This window comes from Argiope bruennichi, chromosome 1, assembly GCF_947563725.1.
Source record: "Argiope bruennichi chromosome 1, qqArgBrue1.1, whole genome shotgun sequence".
In the NCBI taxonomy this organism is placed as follows: domain Eukaryota; kingdom Metazoa; phylum Arthropoda; class Arachnida; order Araneae; family Araneidae; genus Argiope; species Argiope bruennichi.
Window position 1 is genome coordinate 61,633,496 of NC_079151.1, and position 18,619 is coordinate 61,652,114.

Consider the following 18,619-nt stretch of genomic DNA (forward strand, 5'->3'; position numbering starts at 1 on the left):
CATACTGCTGAGTAACTATAATGGCTATGAGATGATTTTCGGTCTATGGAACTGAATCACATTATTCTTGGGATATCTTACTCGGATCTAGAAAATTGAATTAAATTAAGTGTATAAATCTCCGAAGTATTTAAGAATGTTTCCAAATAAATATCATACTTGCACTTTTAAACACAAATCAAAATGTTTTTCAACTAAAAAGTCGTTTCATGTGAACTTAACTTTAATGTATCAAATCGGAAAAAGACATTTAAGAAAGTTGACATTTTAACCTTATCGGCAAATTATCTTTTCTATCGTTACTCTTTGTATCTCACTCTAACTATAACAGGTGCAAGTATTTACAACCACAATCATCGCGCAGATAAAGAAGGTATAAAATAGAAAGCTGTAGATTTTTAATTTTTTTGTGGGGATATTTTAAGTCTCTGACAAACAACATGAGAGCACTTATTGTTTTGTTATTTGCGGCTGTTGTATACAGTAAACCAGGTATGCATTATAATATTATATTAAGTAATATGCTTATATGCATTATAATATGAGATAAGAATGCATTCTAATATTATATCTAGGAATTTTCATCATCATTATTTCATTAACTAAATATTTAACTAATGATAACAATATCTTATTTTATTAATTTTGTATATAAATATGTTATCAGTTTATTCTGAAAAAAAAGTATGCCTCCAAAAGTATGTAATTATAAATAATAATGGTAATTAGATGATAAATATAGATATGAATTATGGTGTTAACAAGAAATAGTGTTTTTTAATCTAGTGAATAAATATAAAAAGATCAATTCGACATGATTAATCAGCGATTTTTTTTAAAATGTTTTAAAACAAAATATCCAAATATATTGAAGAATTTGAAACAAAGCTGTATTGTGAAACTTTTTCAAGATCTCAATATTGTTCCATAAAACCCTTGTTGAGTCTCATAATTTTTTTAGCCCTACTGCAAAATTGTAGATCAAGTTTCTTATATTATAAAATAATAATGTATGTAAATTATTTTTATAATATAATAACTACTACTGAAAATTAAAACATATGATAATAATGTTTGTTACATATTATTTATTTTTCAATTTGTATTATACTCTTTTTAGTAATCATAAAAACCCTGTGTAAATGTCCTGTTCTAAAGTCTATTACAAAAATAATATACTTTTCATGCAATCAGTTTCACTGATAATGAGAATAAAGCAGGAACAAAATAATCAGAGATGAATTTGAACTTCTCTTTCTTATTTATTCCATTGCAAATGATGATAGCATTCAATTAAATTTAGTATTAAATTAAAAATTAGTTATATATTTGCATTTAAAAACTAAAATGGAAAATGGAAGCTGCATTGTTGGGTACTGGATTTTAAGTCAACAAAAAAGAAGAATAACTTTTAAAAAGTTATGATAATTTCTTTCCCACTCCTCTTTCTCCATATGAATTTTTCTCTCTCTATTCTCATTTAAGAAAATACGGAAATAGTCATAGAAAGTATATTCATGTAATTTACTGTACGATTACTAATGGCAACATGCAAATTTCATCGGTAATCTCCATTCAGTCTTTCTTTTCGTTCTCTTTCATTGGTATATACATTTTCAGAAAGATGTAGTAAATGCAAGGAAACTGACATTCTTGAAATTGCTTTTCGCTGCAGGATTTAAATTCCATACAGTTTTGTTATTTGTTTCATTCGCAAAAAGTTATTTCTTTTAAAAAAGTGTTCTACTTTAAAAAAACCAAGATTTATTCAATTTCTTGACTCATTTCTTCAGTTTAATGATATTGTTTTAATTCATAACTGTATGAAAATCACCTTGAAGATGCAATCTAAAAAAAACTTTAATCTATGATTTTTTGTTGTTGTTGAGTTTAGAAATTTTGAGGAAATGATTTTTAACGAATAAAAAGCCTCTGTGGATATAATAAAAAATGTAGAGATAAAATGTATTTTAAGAAGAAATAATATTACTAATATTTTTGGTACTTTTAAATGGATTAAGTGAATAATATAACTGATCAACTAATCTAATCTAACTTTAATGGATTAAATGAATAGATATTTTATATTAATAATCCAATTAATATCTATTTATTGACTAGCAAAAAAAAAGAATACATTGAAATGTCTCGTTACTTTTTTGGAAAAAGTTGAAATTTTCCATTCTTTCATCGAAATAATGAAAACGGCTTTGATTTACTATGTTTTTCTAATTACATTATCCTGCACAAAACACATCATTGAACAGCTGGTCTAAAAGTGTGGTTCGATGATAAAATCTGCTGTAAAACCACAACCAACATTTATTTTTTTGAGAATGGAGTGGGCTTTCTTGAAATGCATGGGGTTGTTCAAATGCCAGAATTCTAGAATTTGAGTCCCATTCAAATAAAAATGGGCCTCATCACTTCAGAAAATTCTCCAAGGGTAAGCTTCGTCGATCTCCATTCTGGCAGGAAATATCAAAGCAAAAGTTAATCGTAGATCAAAATCTGTAGATTTTAATTCATGCAAAATGCTAATTTTATGTGGATAAAATTGAGGAATTTTTCTTAAACCTTTCCATACTGTTGAAGCACTAGCATTCAGTTGTCAGGTAACCAACTCTATGTGTGCTGCTATTACCAGAAATGCTCGTCTGATTTCTTTCAACGATTGTCTACCAGACCGAGTTACGAGAAAACCTGTTTTTCCAAATTATTTAATCATTGCTTTCACTGTATTAATTGATAGAGGTTCTTTAATTAAAATGTTTCGTCTTCTAAATTCGCGAAGAGCGGCCACTGCATTGGATTGATTAAGATAAAAGAGTTTCACAACTAATCTTCGCTGTGCTAAAGTCAGACGCATTTTACAAATCAACTGATACTTGAAATAATTTTCAATGCCCAGATTCTTTTTTTAACTAAAAATACAGGCGCTGGTGTCGACTACGTAATCGGAATTTTGCAAATTTTCCTCGTGTTTTATGCAAAATTTTAACTGTCTTAAAGTATAAAGCTCCACATAAAGTGTAAAGCGCAACAGGGATGTTCATTGAATTGCCAAGATAGAGTTACTTTTTTTTACATTTATAATATTTTACCTTTGTATGCATTATAAGACAATAATAAATCATATTAATGCTGTTGGTTGGCTAAGGCTGAACTATATTATTCTAAAACAAATACATATTATACATATCATTATTTACCAACTAAAATTCACATTATTCAAGCTTTTTTCATACATCACATTATTTTGTGTTCCTTATAATAGTTAATGCCACAATTTTATATTAAAACTTTCTTAGATAAAAAGTATTTAAAGTAACTCGTTATATGTCCAAGAAAAAAATATTATGATGATGATGATTATGATGATTATATTGATGATGATAATAACCAAACTTATCGGCTTGGACGTTGAAATTTATTACGTTAAAATGAAGTAAATTTATCTTCATCCGCATTATTTTGCATAAATATTTTCCTCCGTTTATTTTTATTTTTGTATGAATGAAATATACTATATTTTATATATGCATTGACAGAACTATTTTTCATGCTTTTCTTTGATTCCTTATGATATGCAGCCGAAAGATTTGATCCTATGATCAATGAAGGTCTCTTCGAAGGTGACATTGCTGGAATAGATCCAAATGAGGTAACATACATCTGATGATATTTTTCTAAAAACTGCCATTTAATTGAATGTTTAGACATTTTAATGTAAAAATTTGGAACATTACCATAACTTTATGTACCTTTCCTTCCTACAGTTTATAAAGTGCATCTTTAAATTTGTCGAATACTTTGCTGATATCCAATTTTAAAAAAATGAAAATAAAAGAAAATGTATATTTTTATGAATTAATTTCTATCTTGATCATATATTATAATATCACATATTTGTTGTGATATAATAAGACCAATCTTTGTCTCTGTTTTTTTATTTTTATTTATTTATTTTACTTTAACTTATATATTATGTTTGTAGGGATGGAATTTTGTAATCAAATTTTCTCTCACTTTCTTGTGTACTAGAACTCGGGAATTTAGTACAATTTTTGATTCCTGATGATAGTAGATTATTTTGATAATTTTAGAGGTCTTAATTATCAATTAATATATTAATTTATATGAACATTAATGTTGTAAGAGGAGTTCCATCCATATTCAACATAAGAGATTTTAATTTTAAAATTTCATGATATTTGCTACCATGAATTACAAAGCCCATTTACGATTTCAAAGGATAGTTCAAAAAATGAAAAAAAAAATTCTTTTAAACACAATTTTATGATTACAGTGAAAAAAAGGAATTAACGTTCTTTTTTCCTTTTAATCTCCCTCATATTTTGCTGATTTTTTTTCCCTTTTAGATTCCAAATTCTTTGCTTGCGAACGTATTCTATTCTTTTTAATAAAATAATTATAGACTTTTTTACAGACTTTTAAATTTATACTTTTATTCCCTTTCTAACATGCTCCATTCATTTTTGCATGAAATATGAATTCAATTTGTTTAAAAATTTAATCTTAATATTTCAATACTGTTAGAATTTCAAGGATAGAAACGTTTCCTTGAGAGCAGCATTGCAAGCTCAAAGATTTATCAAACTTTTCTTTCATTGCCTAAAGAAACAACCTTGCTTTCACCAATTATAACCTTAAAAATCATATTTCTTTTCTCTCACACCTTTCTTATTAATCCCAATTTTTATTTCATTCATATTGTTGGACTTTTTTGTCTCATCCATACTCCATTCATATTCCATCTTATTACAGGACAGAAATGCTGTGCCCAGAGACTCGCAGCGATGGACAAACGGCATCGTGCCCTACGTTATGGACCCTTCTCTAAGTGAGTAGAATAAATATAATTCGATTGTAAGCAATACGCAATATAACCTGGTTTAAAAGAAATTGGCACATAGTGTATATGTTACCGTTAAAGTATGAAATCCGTTATTTTATAGAATACCTAGTTATTCCATGAAATAACTGATCGTGTCCGTTAAAGTGTAAAACTCTCTTGTATTTCATGGTTTAACTAGTTATTTCATAGAATAACAATCTGCAGCCCGTTAAAGTGTAAAATAATCTATATCATATATCTCGCACGACAAATATATTTACCTTCCACCCCTACTGCATTTATGTTTCTGTTTGTTTCTTTTAGAAATAAAAAATGTTTTTATTTTAGAAATAATGTTCTTTGTAATTCCAAGTGTCATTTTAGTAATCCTTGTTGTAACAAATGATTTTATGGTACGTTTCCATAAATACCATTTATACGCTGCATAAATTAGATAAATTGCTTTCTTTTTTATTTTAATTGTCTGTCATTAGTTTAATTTCATTTTAGATAAATTGTTTATTTTACACTTTAACTGTCTCTCATTAGTTAATTTATAGAATACCTAGTTATTTCATAGAATAACTAGTTAAAGTGTCAAATTAATAACATATTACACACTTTAACGGACACGATCAGTTATTTCATGGAATAACTAAATATTCTATGAAATAACTGCATTATATACTTTAACGGTAACATATACAATAACTTTATAATTTACATAATTGTGTATTAGTATTTAATTTGAATTCTGAATTAATATTTAACAGAATATCTGTTTCTAATGAATTTAATTACATTGACCTTTACATTTATCAGGTAAAAATGTCTGGTTTAAAAAGTGAAAATCTATTCTCTAAAAATATGAGGCTTAACGCAGATTAGTTTTTGAGGGTCTTCAAGATTTTTAAATTATAATAATTATGTAATTTAGCTAATTTTCAACACTTTTAAATTGAATATAACACATAAATGAATAACATGAAGTAATTGTTTCTCATATTTTTTACTCTAAAAATAAATACAATTGTCTTTTCATGTATTGAACGAGTAAATGTAAAAATGCATCTAAAAATATATATAAATCAAGGAAGCAATTATAATAAAACGTCACTAAAAAAGTTGCGCCTTTTTTTAAGATAACCATGAAATATAAAAACCTTATAATTCCATACACTGGAAAAATAAATTCAAAACACATAAGCCTATACAATTTTGAAAATTGAAATTTTTTGTTAAATAAATTACTGTACATTATAAAATTTCTATAAATTATTTAGATAATTGCCGCATTTAAATGCCAAGAAAGAATAAATTTAAAGTAATTATAACAAATAATGAAAATACTTAAAGCATTTATCGTTTAAGGAATAAGAATCTAGAAACATAATTCCTTTTCTTGCGCCATTAATTTCTCGTACAGACATTTACTTAAGAAAATATTCTTTAGAATTTTCTCAAACCATCGTTAAAAGACTGTGGAATGTTTCATGATTATTTCACCAAGAAAATTTCTAAATAATAATTTTTTTTTTTTGATTGCCGCAGATGACCAACTAGAACTTGTACAAAGGTCCATGCGCCATATTGAAGAAAGATCTTGCATTCATTTCGTGCCGAGAAAAGCTGAAAGAAATTACATTCGATTGTTTAAAGGCAACGGGTAAGTATATTTTATTCATTATAAAAGAATTGTTTATAATGGATTATAAAAGAATAGTACCAAGAATGTCAAGAATCTTAAGCATGAATTTCAAGAATAATTATAAAATGTTAAATGATTATAAAAAGAATAGTTACAAAAAGTAGAAATGTTATTCATTTTACGAGTTACTTTTCATTTTTCAAGTTATATTTCATTATTTTATAGATAATATAGAAGCAAGAAAACTGTTTTTCACAATTTCTCTACTAGAGGACACCACATGTATTAAATCAAAATTTAATCATATTAAATGATTAGCTGAAAATGAAAAATTTGACAAGATCAAAATAGTATATGTTCACAAGAACACACAAGGGGGCGATATATTAAAACTATACTTCATTAGGAAATGAGAGCGAAAATTATTTACAAAATCCCGTTTTTACAAATATGAAACAAGAATAGCAGAAATAAATGTATAACAAGATCTATAACAAAAAATACCAAAGGAAAAATGAGCAAAGATAATTTATAAAATTATAATATGAAAATTATTTTTTAATTTAAACATAAATTAGTTTTGAGGAAAATATCCAGTTAAGATGCGCTACATTTTTCGTTTGAATAAGTAAATGAGTCATCTAATGCCCACTTAATGCATGTCTGACAGTTTAATTTTTGAAATTCACCCGAAATTTTACTATAGAACAAAATGGGTAGGTTATGAAATAGAATAGCAAAAGGTATTGTGAAATCAAAAAGCATGCCCATTATATTTGTTATGCATTGTATTGTTATTAGAAAAGCATGCCCATTGTATTGTTATTAGAAATGCATTGATTTCATGTACATTCTTAATACATTGAAATGATACATGACAACCTTAAATTTTTTACTGTATGATACCTTTAAAACCAAAAACTGTGAAAACTGTGATTTCTATTGAGTGCCTTTTCAATCTCATTATGTTTTACATTATTTAGTGAAACAGCTAAATATTTTGTTAATTTGAAAAACTATAATCTTATTGACCAGCAAAATTCCTTAACAGTTTAAATTAATCATTAAAGGATTTTAATCTATACATTAAATCGATTAAAACTGTAACAATACATTAAATATTAAAATAATACATGAAAATATAACTATACATTAAATATTTTTTAAATGCATGAAAATATAACTATATTGAACTATATATTAAATATTGTTTTATTGTTAAATTAGTCATCCATGATAAATTTGAATGCAAGCTCATTTTTGTAATATTGCAGTTAAAAAATAACATTATTATAACTGTCACATTAAAAGAAATTTTTAACGTTTCCTTTTTCACTCATTTTATGATTTTTAAATTTATTTCGCCACAATTTAAAATTTGGAAATTGAAATATAAACCAAAATTTTCCAGATTTGTGTTTTTTCATCTTATTTATATGCTCTCTAAAGATAAAAATACCAGAAATTATGGGAAATCTATCTAGAGATTTTTACAAGCGTTCAGCGAGTTCTGTGCTTACTTGATGCACAGTTTTCAAATGGTAAAATTCTAAAATCTAAAGAAAACATTTTTTTTCTGCATTTTATGACAAATTATTGCACAGAATGCTCAACTTTTTATGTCATTCAAATAACTGCATTACTTTATGCATCCGCTATTTTATAAAATGATTTGAAATATATAAATTGTGTTCGACTAAACACTATTTGTTATTACTTAATTACATTTTATCATCCCAAAAAAAAGTTATTTTTGTTCACGTTAATATCCTTTTTCATGTACAAATAAATTCATATCTTCAATTTAATATATTTATTTAATAGGAAACAGAGATTTTTTATTAATAAATAATTTATAGTAATATAATAATTTATAAATTTTCGAAATGCCTTATACAGCAAACTATTTTATAATACAGAAATATAGATACTGAATCCATAGATATTAAAGATGGTCTCGTTTCTAAAAAGGAAGCGCAGCCGGCAGGATTCGAACCTGCGCGGGGAAACCCCAATGGATTTCAAGTCCATCGCCTTAACCACTCGGCCACGACTGCTGCAAAGCATGAAGCTTACAAGAGATTTCCAAACAAACATTTCTGCTGCCGCACCGTTTAAAAAAAAACGCGTGTTATCTATATCTTATCAGATATCACGAGCACAGCGCTAATGTATAAGTTTCACGATAAAAATAAAAACATTCATGATACAGAAATCCATATTTTTATATATTCGCAATCAGTTAAATGTTATACAGAAAACGGTTAGCACTTTTTGAGATAAATCATTACATAAAGTTATAGAATTTTTATCATTTTGATCCTTACTTTTCTAGATTTAAAAGATAAAAATAATTTAGATACGTTTAGTATTTCAGGTAGCCTTATGCTCCTGAATAGGTTAAACAAAAAAGAACAATAAAATACCTCAAATAGAATGTGTCATCTACTTAATTAATTAAATAAATTTGTAAATTCGGGTATTAATACAATATTTAAATTACGACAGACAATGAAATTCTACTAATCCTAAGAATAAAGAATAGCCAAGGCAGGATCTAATCACAACCCCTTATTATTTTAAGGGTTTTTAGATATTTTAAATATTCTGGAATGGAGTTGGTCTAATTTTTTTTCGAATTAAACAAATATGAAAATTGGCATATATTTTGCCATTTTTTTTCTGAATTTTCTAGCATAGTCTTTGAAAAATAGTTTATAATCTACAACATAACTGATAAAAAATACGTTCCTCTTATTTCTTTTTCATTTTGATAAATATTCGTAGATCTTTAATACAAATACATTTCTTCGATATATATATCATCTTATTTATCTAAAAATATATTTTTATCTATTTCTTATGTTATTTATATTGTTTCAAAAAAATTCATGAATCGATTTTTCACTGTATTTTAAGTGATTATATTAAGTAAATGACAGAGTATGGTTGCTTTTAAAATCGGGAAAAGTATGAAACACAAATTATTAATATATAATTAAATATTTTAAAATTTTTTTCGTAAGTATTATAATCGTAAAGTTAAAACACGTGAAGTAAATACTTTTGGTATAAAACTATCTAAATAAGTATATTTTCTATTTCTAAGAGCAAGAAATCGTCTGCCCGATTTTTACACCAGTGAAGTCATATTTTGATATCTATTTGCGCAGCTGACTGTAGACTGCACGACTACAAATAGGAAAAGTCGCCATTTTAGAAAGTATATGCAAAGGTAATTTATGAGTTCGGAGCTTAAATATTTACATTTATAAAGTAAGATACGGCATATGATTAAAGAACCGAAAATATTATGTAATAACCAAGAGTTCCGAGAGTACATTCAAATGTCTGTTTAAATTTTTCTAGAGATGAAAACGATCTGAATTTTTCATTGGATAGCATTTCAAAATATTTTTACATATAACTATGTTTTTTTTTATAAAGAATAAAAAATATTTTAAAGGTAAAATTCTAATTTAATGGCATGTTCACAATAAAAACGTTCTGACTATATAAAGGTAAAATTCTAATTTAATGGCATGTTCACAATAAAAATGTTCTGACTATATAAAGGTAAAATTCTAATTTAATGGCATGTTCACAATAAAAATGTTCTGAAAATATATTTTATTTCGCTTTTCAGATGTTGGTCATTCTGGGGCATGATCAACGCTGGTGAACAAAAAGTTTCGCTTGGAAACGGATGTCATTTCCTTGGTGTAGTTGTTCACGAGTTGCTTCACGCTTTGGGTTTCCAGCACGAGCACAGCAGACATGATAGAGATGATTACCTTATCATCCACTGGGAAAACATCGATCAAAGTATGTCATAGCGTTTATATATTTAGTATATAACATATTGTTACGAAATTTCCGGGGGTTCGTTTGGATAGTGGGAGTTGTATGGTGTAAAGAACGCACAATCAGCAGGCGGCAGTAGAAAATGAAACAACGACGTTTATTTACACGAAGACACACAGGACAGCACTAAGACGACAGCTATATACAGCACAGAAGACGATTATCTTCAGCCGAGACGTGCAGCATACAACAGTCTCTACTGCAGACAGTAGCGCACATCTTAGTTCAGCCCTAGCTTCACTCCGTCGCTGCTCCGCTTTTCTCTGGAAGGCCAGTTCTTTACCGTCGATCCCGACTATTCTTCGACTCCACTGGTCCAAGACTGCCCGGCAGCTGCGGCTGCTTACTTTTATAGGTCTCAGGAGGCGGGGCTAGAAGCCTCTCAACCAATCAGAAACGTTCGATGCGTAACTCGGTTCTTACTGGACGGCTCGGGAAAATTCTCGATGTTTCGGGTATAATCTATTTTGGCTCCAAAGTCGCCAAATGGTCGCCAAGCTCTGGGACCTCCTATGGAACCAACTATGCTGGGAAGCCGCATCACAGATTCGTAACAATATCATACACACACCACCTTACTGTATACATAAAAAAAATCAGTTGGGAGATCAGTAATTCAAAATTTTATAACTGAAACATTTCCCTTTAATCATTTGCGCACAAATACTATTGAATATTTAAAAAAATATCTAAACCGTATTTAAACATTAAATACAAAAGAATGAGACCGATTTTTAATCGAGTGGGCCGTTTTTAATAGATACAACTTTTAAAAGGTCTGTATTAAATTGCAATCAGTTCTTGACTCAATTCAGTGGCGTAATGATAGGACAGAAAGAACAATGTGCTTCAAAACTTCGTGCAAAGATTGGGTTCCATTATAAGAATCTCACAACTATTATGAATTTAATGAAATTATCATTCCCCCCTCTTCTTTACTCAATGTAGTTAGACATTTTTTTAAACAAGTGATTTCAGATAAATTAATGCACGAAGCCTTTTGTTTAGGTCTAATCTTAAGTCCCATTTAGATTAATGTCCTAGATATGTTTTTCTCGATTCAATTTTTTTTTTTTTTTCAATATTATTAGGAAAAAAAATCAAAACATGATATATGAGATTGAAAAATGTTGCATTAGAAGCTGACGAGAAACCAGCGCATCTAACTAATTTTGTTTGTAAATGAGTTCAGTGTCTCTTTTAGTCGAGTCTGCATAATATGATTGTATAAGACGGTGTAAGAATGCGTTAACTCTGCTTTTTACTATTATATCCACTCGAGCTTTTACTATTTATTTACAATTAACAGTGAAATTATAAATCTACACGAATTTGTTGTAACGAAAAAAGCTGTTGACTTTCACTATTAGCTAACATCCATCTTATGCAAACTTTTTAAAAGAACCTAAGCCCGGGGCATCTCCAAATAAGAAAATGTTTGGTTATATTATGAAGTGTTAATATTGTAAATAAAAAAAAACAAAAATTTGATGATTTACCAAATAATTTATGAAATAAGTATGGTAAATACAATTAGCAGAGATCGTTCAGAGAGAAATTAAATGTGGTAAGTAGAATTACCACTGAGCGTTAAGGCTAAAAATAATCTATAATATTCACTGCTAAACATATGTATCACTCAATTTTAGGGAATATCTACATTGAATAATGATTAAATTGCTGCAATATAATATAATTTTACTAATAACATTTTAATCATTTTTTTTGTTCAGGAAAAAAAATAAAATTTTATTATAAAATTTAAATACTCGATATGCCAAAAATGAAGTCGAAGTATATGTATAAGCATTGACAGCAAAGTTTCGAATTAAGAAACTCTTGCTGCATCAACAGTTGTTTTTTTTTTATCAAGTTCTAAAACAAAAATTGAATATAAATTAAATAAATTTAAAAATAAATATTAATAATTAAATATAAGAGTATTTCACACACAGAGAACACATAACCGACTTTTTTCATTTTTGATAAAAAAAATTTAATTGAAATTTAATGATAAAAGTTGGAATTTTAAGCCGTTACAAAAAAGCTTTCTTCGTGAGCACGATATACTTACCAATTTTGAATTTAATTGAGAAAAAAAATTAGATAATTAATTTCTTCCTGGGTTATTATTGTAGCTCAATTAAATAATAATGATAATCCAATTATTTTATTTATCATTTTACAATACTTTTTTACATCAGAATAAATATAGTTTACAATAAGTTACCCAGTAAACAATAAGTTTACATTTTACATCTGATTTTTGACTTTCGAATCTCTCTGTATGTAATTCACATTTAAATGCCACACTATTTTCACCGTTTCTAACATCCTTTTTTTTCACATTTTGTCAATAAGAGCTAAAATTCGAATTTATCTATGGTTTTTTGCTTTCGTCTTATTTCATAAGTTTTGATTTTTAAATAATCTTTAACTTATATTTTTTAGGTGTATTATTAAAATATTTCTTAAAATCCATAATGAGTATCATTTAAGTAAAGGTTTTTATTATGGAATTTTTATCAAAATAATACATTTCTAATACATAGTGTTAAGAAATTATATTCTTTTTAATTAGGCATATAAGTTTTAACATAGACATAAACTCATCGAATCTTTCAAAAATAATGCATTAAAAATATAAATATTCATACTTTACATTGCATGCATTTTAACGAGTTGTTGAACCTCATAAAAAGTTAATTTTATGAGGCTGTTGATTAAAATTAAACAATTAAAAGTTGTTGAACCTTTTTCTTAAAAAGTGAATTTTCTGAAAGTAGTTTTTCATTTCAATGAAATTTGGTAAATATTCTACAAAATATTTTTTTAAACTCGTCAGCTTACATTTTTACAGCTGGAAACCTTAACAATTCCTAGTTCTTTAAGCCAATCGTATGCAATGGCTTAGTAATTTCGAATAACAAATGTAAGCATAATATTAAAGGTGGAAAAATTTTCTAGAAAATATTTCACTTTTGACAAAGAAAACAATGACAGCATTCTTTTTTTAAACTTTTAAAATCATTTTTCACATATTAATTTCTCAAAATTATAGTGACAAAAAATTGTTTCATTGTTTCAAAATCCAAAGCTTTATCATGTGGTAATTAAAAATCAGTTATCTCTTTTCTAGATAAAATTGGCTAGATTATCTAATTTAAAAAAAAATTTCAACGAATTATTGGATTTGGATTGAAATATTTATTGAATTTCTTATTCATAATTACAGGAAACTATGGTGCATTTATGAAACTAAAACCTAATGAAGCCAGACCCTTAACAGCTTTTGATTACAATTCCATCATGTTGTATGGCGAAAAATCTTTCGCCAAACAGGCGGGTGTGAAAAGCATGAGCGCCAAGGATGGCAGATTCTTGGAAGAGGCCTATTACAAACCTGGCATGTCCGCCATTGATGTACAAAGACTGAAGATGCTGTACCAATGCCCAAAGTAATAAAATTAACTAACTGATTGTATATTTGTTTATAAAAAATGTTGTGATTTAAATTATTTCATGATGTGAATATTGAAATAAAATAACTTTTGTCCTTTCATTGTCATTTTTCTCATGTTTTGAAAAGAACTTTTGACAAATAAAATTCACGCACATTGATCTGAAGTATTTTAAAAATATATATAAATTGTCGTAAGGAGTTATGCAGAATATAGCGCTTAAAGCATTTTAAAAAGTTCTTTCTTGAATATATAATCTAAATAAATAATAATCATAGCAGATTGAATATTCTTTGCTATAATTTATATGATTACAGTATAGTATTCTATAGAAGTGAATAATGTCAATAAATAATTAATAATTTTTCACTGGGAGTTATATTTTTAAATTTTGGTTAATTCTTATAATTTCAAGTTTGGCAAGAGTTCAGAAAACAAAATTATTGAATTCGAATCAAAGCAATGTTTAAAAAAATTAATAAAGGAAAAGCGAGAGAAAGGTATTTCAAATTTCTCTTAGTGAACCATATTCATATTAAAAAAAAATAATAAGTAAACGATCCCTTAAAAAATAATGCCATATATTTTATTCGAATTTTTTCTAAAACTTGAAATAAATGTAAAGGTTTGAAAAGTATGGAAAACAATTTCCTGAAAGTTTCCATTAGGATCTGAAGAATAATAGACTTTATCTTAAAACAGAAAAGCAATAGATTTTTTAAGCGTCTTGCCGGCAGGTGATAGTGGTATGGAATTGAGAACGCTTCTCAAATTTACAAGTGAAATTAAATCATTCAAATATATAACAATGCTGTAAAAATCACACATAATCCACAAATGCCTCGTGTATTCTATAAACGTTGATTAAATTAGTAAGATAGCACATTTCCGAAACGTTATGTATCATTTAATTAGATAATAATAAAGGCAAAACTATTGGTTTAACTATTGGTTAAACTATTAATTTACATTTGAAGTAGTAAATGTAATAGTAACTAAGTGAAGTAGCTTAATGAAGTGCTATTAATATGATCTCGCCAATAAAAGAAAAAGAAATTATTCCAAAACATTGTAAACAATAAACTTCCGATTATTCTCGAAACAGTGGTTCGGCAGCCGCGGAAAAATCCGGAAATGGAAAAAATACGCGCAATTCAATACAGAAAGCTTTTGAACAATCTTTATCTACAGTCATTACCGGAACTCTCCTCCGATTCAGCGAACAAGGGCACTGTCAGGATGTAAATTGGAGGATCTGATCTAGTCATAGGCTCCAAGCAATTTTACTTACTATGGTGTCTTTTTTAAGCCGTTCAACTCCATCAAACTTTCTTCGGGTTTGTTACCCGTTCGAAATCAGCAAGGTCATGAAACCCCCATTACTTGTTAAGAGGAGTGGAACTTCCCAATCTAAGTGTCTACCACATGACTAGACTTCTTAACTGTCCAACCGAGAGTGGAGCAATAGCTATTTCTATAGCTGAGGCCAAGGTCTCCCCAAAACCGAGCTCCTACTTTGTGGTTTCACAGCCAAATTCCTTCCTCTATTATTCGGCCCGTAAGAATCACAAGAAACGAACTTCCTCTTCGTGGAATTAAATGCTAAAATATCATCCTGCAAGCAGGTCACAACGACACTAATACAAAGAAGCACTTATAGAATTTGGATTCCCAGTCGGCTAACTAATCCCTGAGTGCTAGTAGATCCAAAGAGGAAAGGAGTACTCAGATTAGCTCGGAGTTGAATGAAGTCCTTCTATACTTATGAGGGGGACAGCCGACACCAAAGGAGAGGTTTCCTCATAGTCCTGAGAACTTCGAGATGAAATGCTCTCACACAAAAATCTTCCCCTCAAACTTTCTTCTTGAGGACATAATTTCCCTCAAACAAGAATTCCAACCTACAAACAAGACGGATATTTTTACAGATGGGTCCAAAATCGAGGGGAAAACCGGCTTTGCCTACTGCGTATTCCAAAACGAACAAATTACTCATCAGTGGCTCGGCAAACTGAACGAAAATAATTCTGTCTTTCAGGCAGAACTGCTGGCCATTAAGGAAGCATGTAAATGGGCTAGCAAAATATGGAGTGATAGCGAGTCCAGCTTAAAAGCGATCAGTTCATTCTCCACCTCAAGCCCAATTGTTCAGGAAATTCAAACCATTCTGCTCCCCCAACCTTCTATTAAGTTAGGATGGGTTAAAGCACATGTAGGCCACAACGGAAACGAGGTTGCAGATTCCCTAGCCAAACAGGCCATTTCTGCAGGTACGCCCGTTCAATACCCAGCTCCTAGAAGCCATCTGAAAAGTATTGTAAATGAATTGAGCCTACAGCGATGGCAAGAAGAATGGGATAATGGCTCAACTGGCAGAAACATCCATCAAATCATCTCGAAAGTGTCCTTTAACCCATCATCTTGGAATAGGCTTGACATTATCTTTGCAACTGGCCATGGCTCTGTCCCTTCATATTTCAAGAGATTCCATATTAAAGGATCTGATCAATGTGGCTGCGGCGAAGTAGGCGATCCCCTTCATTATGCCACTAGTTGCCCTCTCACCACATCTTTTCATCTCAAAAAACCCATCCACGACCTAGAAAATATCTGGTGGACCAACGTTATGAGAAACAAGATGTCCAAGGTTAAAATTAGAAATCTTGTGCGGTTCCTACAAGAGAACGAGGAATTGATTTCTCCAGACCCAAGCCCAGTATAAACTTTCGTTTCATTTCTCAACCAAGCTCTTCTCCAGAATATATTACCTTCAATAGATTTCATCTACTCATACTCCCCACCGAACACCTCCCTCATCATTATAATATTGTATATAGTTACTTTTTATGTGTATTGATGATATTTTATGCCTTTTTATGTGTATATTGATATTTTATGTCTTTTTTTGTGTATATTGCTTTTTTTGTCTTTTTATGTGTATTTCTTTTATCTTAATAAATACTCCCACGTATATCCTTTCAACCGACAGGGAATCCTAGAGATTCCAAGTTCGGGGATATTCTGTGGCGAAAGAAAAAGAAAGTCATCCCCAGCCAAGTGAATGTCCAAATATCGAAGGCAGGTAGAGGTTCGACGAATGTAGACTGTGTACACTACTGTCTAAGTGATTGATTCATTCTTTCTCAATAATGCGAATAAACTACAGAGAGGGACTTGCAAATACAATTACGATTTTTTTAAAGTAGATTTATATTCTTACAAATTTATTTATTCACTCTTTTTCTTTCTCGCATAGAAATATATTTAAAAAAAACATTGTAATTGTCGAGAAATGCGCTCTTTAGACCTTGAATTCCAAAACATATTTTTGGAATTCTGACTGCCGCCTTGTCTCTCTATGATAACAATAACGTCTATTATTATTCTTTATAAATGTTATGATCTAGAATGGTGTAATTTGGTATCAAATGGTTATAATTCTTAGTTTCTATAAAATATTGGACAAAATACATCCAGAGGAAGCTTATCTGTGTGTTCGAAAGCAAATGAACACAATAACTATAAAGCAAAAAAGAATGTATAAATAAAAGTTGGCACATACATTTAACATCCAAAAAGTAGATTCATATCAAAATTTGAATCAAATTTATAAAGTGGTCGATTATCTGTCTGTCTGTATATTCGCATGAGTATAAATGGGGTAACATAAAAGCGCTATGAGCTGGATTTGAATTTGGTATGTATCAATTGTCTGTTTCAATCAATTGATAAAGAGGCATCCAAAATACTTCATCATTTATGTTTTTGTTGTTGTTTCTGCACTTCGGGACCAGCCCGAAGACACAGATTTAAGACGGTGGGGGAGAGTCTCTTGTTCTTAGTAGCGCCAACTAGGGCCAAGAATACGACTTGACTACTCACGTATCATATTCGCTTGCACAACCCCTTTTTACAGAGGGCACCTTCACACATCTCACAGATAGAACAGATGAAGAACAACCATACCCGAACCGGGACTCGAACCCAGGATGCCCAGATCACAGGGAAGAAGCGCTACTCCTATGCCATGACGCCGGTTCCTCACATGACGCCGGCACTCAATTGATGTTCACTATACTACAAATCACAAAATGCTCAAGAGTAGAATTCTGAATAAAAAATCTAAACATTCGTGGCATTCATGGTCTTAGTATGGGGAGGGGGGGGGGAATAATACCTATACTAAGGAATAGATAGCAAAAAACACAGCCCTCTAGTTAAAAAAAAAGGAAGACAATTGTATTTTGTTTCGCTTGAAAAGCAAATAATTTTTTATAGTAATTCATTATTTTTAACAAAATGTTTCATTTTTGAATTTTTGTAAGTTAATCAGTTTATTTTTCTGTATTGAATTTTGGACTCAATCAAGCAAAAAGGAATTTACTTTTTCAAAATTTTATTAAAAAAATTGCTGGTACAACGCGGTAAATCATCGAATGAATACGGGATAACTACAAACGGAAAGAATCAAACAAATGAAATATGATAAACAGTTTTAGGGTTAAAGTGTAGATCATCCATATCCAATTTTGAGTCGGCTGAGTTTAATGTGTGTCGAACTGTACTGTCGCTTGCATGTGGATACGATTATTCAAAAAGACAATGACTTAATAAATGAAATTCGCAACATGATCTTGTTATCAAAATGATAGTTTTGTATCAAATTCTATTTTCAATCAGTCGACAAAAAAGCATCAAAAATGCATAATCGATTTTCGGTTTTCTCTATTATTCTACGAAGCACAAAACTCTCATCGCGAGACTCTGAAAATAAAAAATAAAAATGTG

At 29.1% G+C, this 18,619-nt stretch overlaps 1 protein-coding gene and 1 non-coding gene across 2 annotated transcripts; one reads left to right on the forward strand and one right to left on the reverse strand.

The window, feature by feature from the left end:
• Positions 1-354: 354 nt before the first annotated feature.
• Positions 355-13,932, forward strand: LOC129967366 (astacin-like metalloprotease toxin 5). Its single transcript, XM_056081881.1, has 6 exons — positions 355-492; positions 3,594-3,664; positions 4,789-4,864; positions 6,410-6,524; positions 10,153-10,331; positions 13,606-13,932. Exons 1-6 carry the CDS (start codon positions 441-443, stop codon positions 13,830-13,832), a joined length of 720 nt encoding a protein of 239 aa, XP_055937856.1. The 5' UTR covers positions 355-440; the 3' UTR covers positions 13,833-13,932.
• Trnas-uga (transfer RNA serine (anticodon UGA)) lies at positions 8,482-8,563 on the reverse strand. Its single transcript has one exon. It is a non-coding gene; the product is annotated as a tRNA-Ser (tRNA).
• Positions 13,933-18,619: the final 4,687 nt, after the last annotated feature.

Excerpts from the sequence above, each read along its gene's own strand:
- LOC129967366 (XM_056081881.1), top strand. The coding sequence starts at position 441 with ATGAGAGCACTTATTGTTTTGTTATTTGCGGCTGTTGTATACAGTAAA. Across the intron at positions 3,665-4,788 it reads CTGGAATAGATCCAAATGAG|GACAGAAATGCTGTGCCCAG; the intron begins GTAACATACATC and ends ATCTTATTACAG. Across the intron at positions 4,865-6,409 it reads CGTTATGGACCCTTCTCTAA|ATGACCAACTAGAACTTGTA; the intron begins GTGAGTAGAATA and ends TGATTGCCGCAG.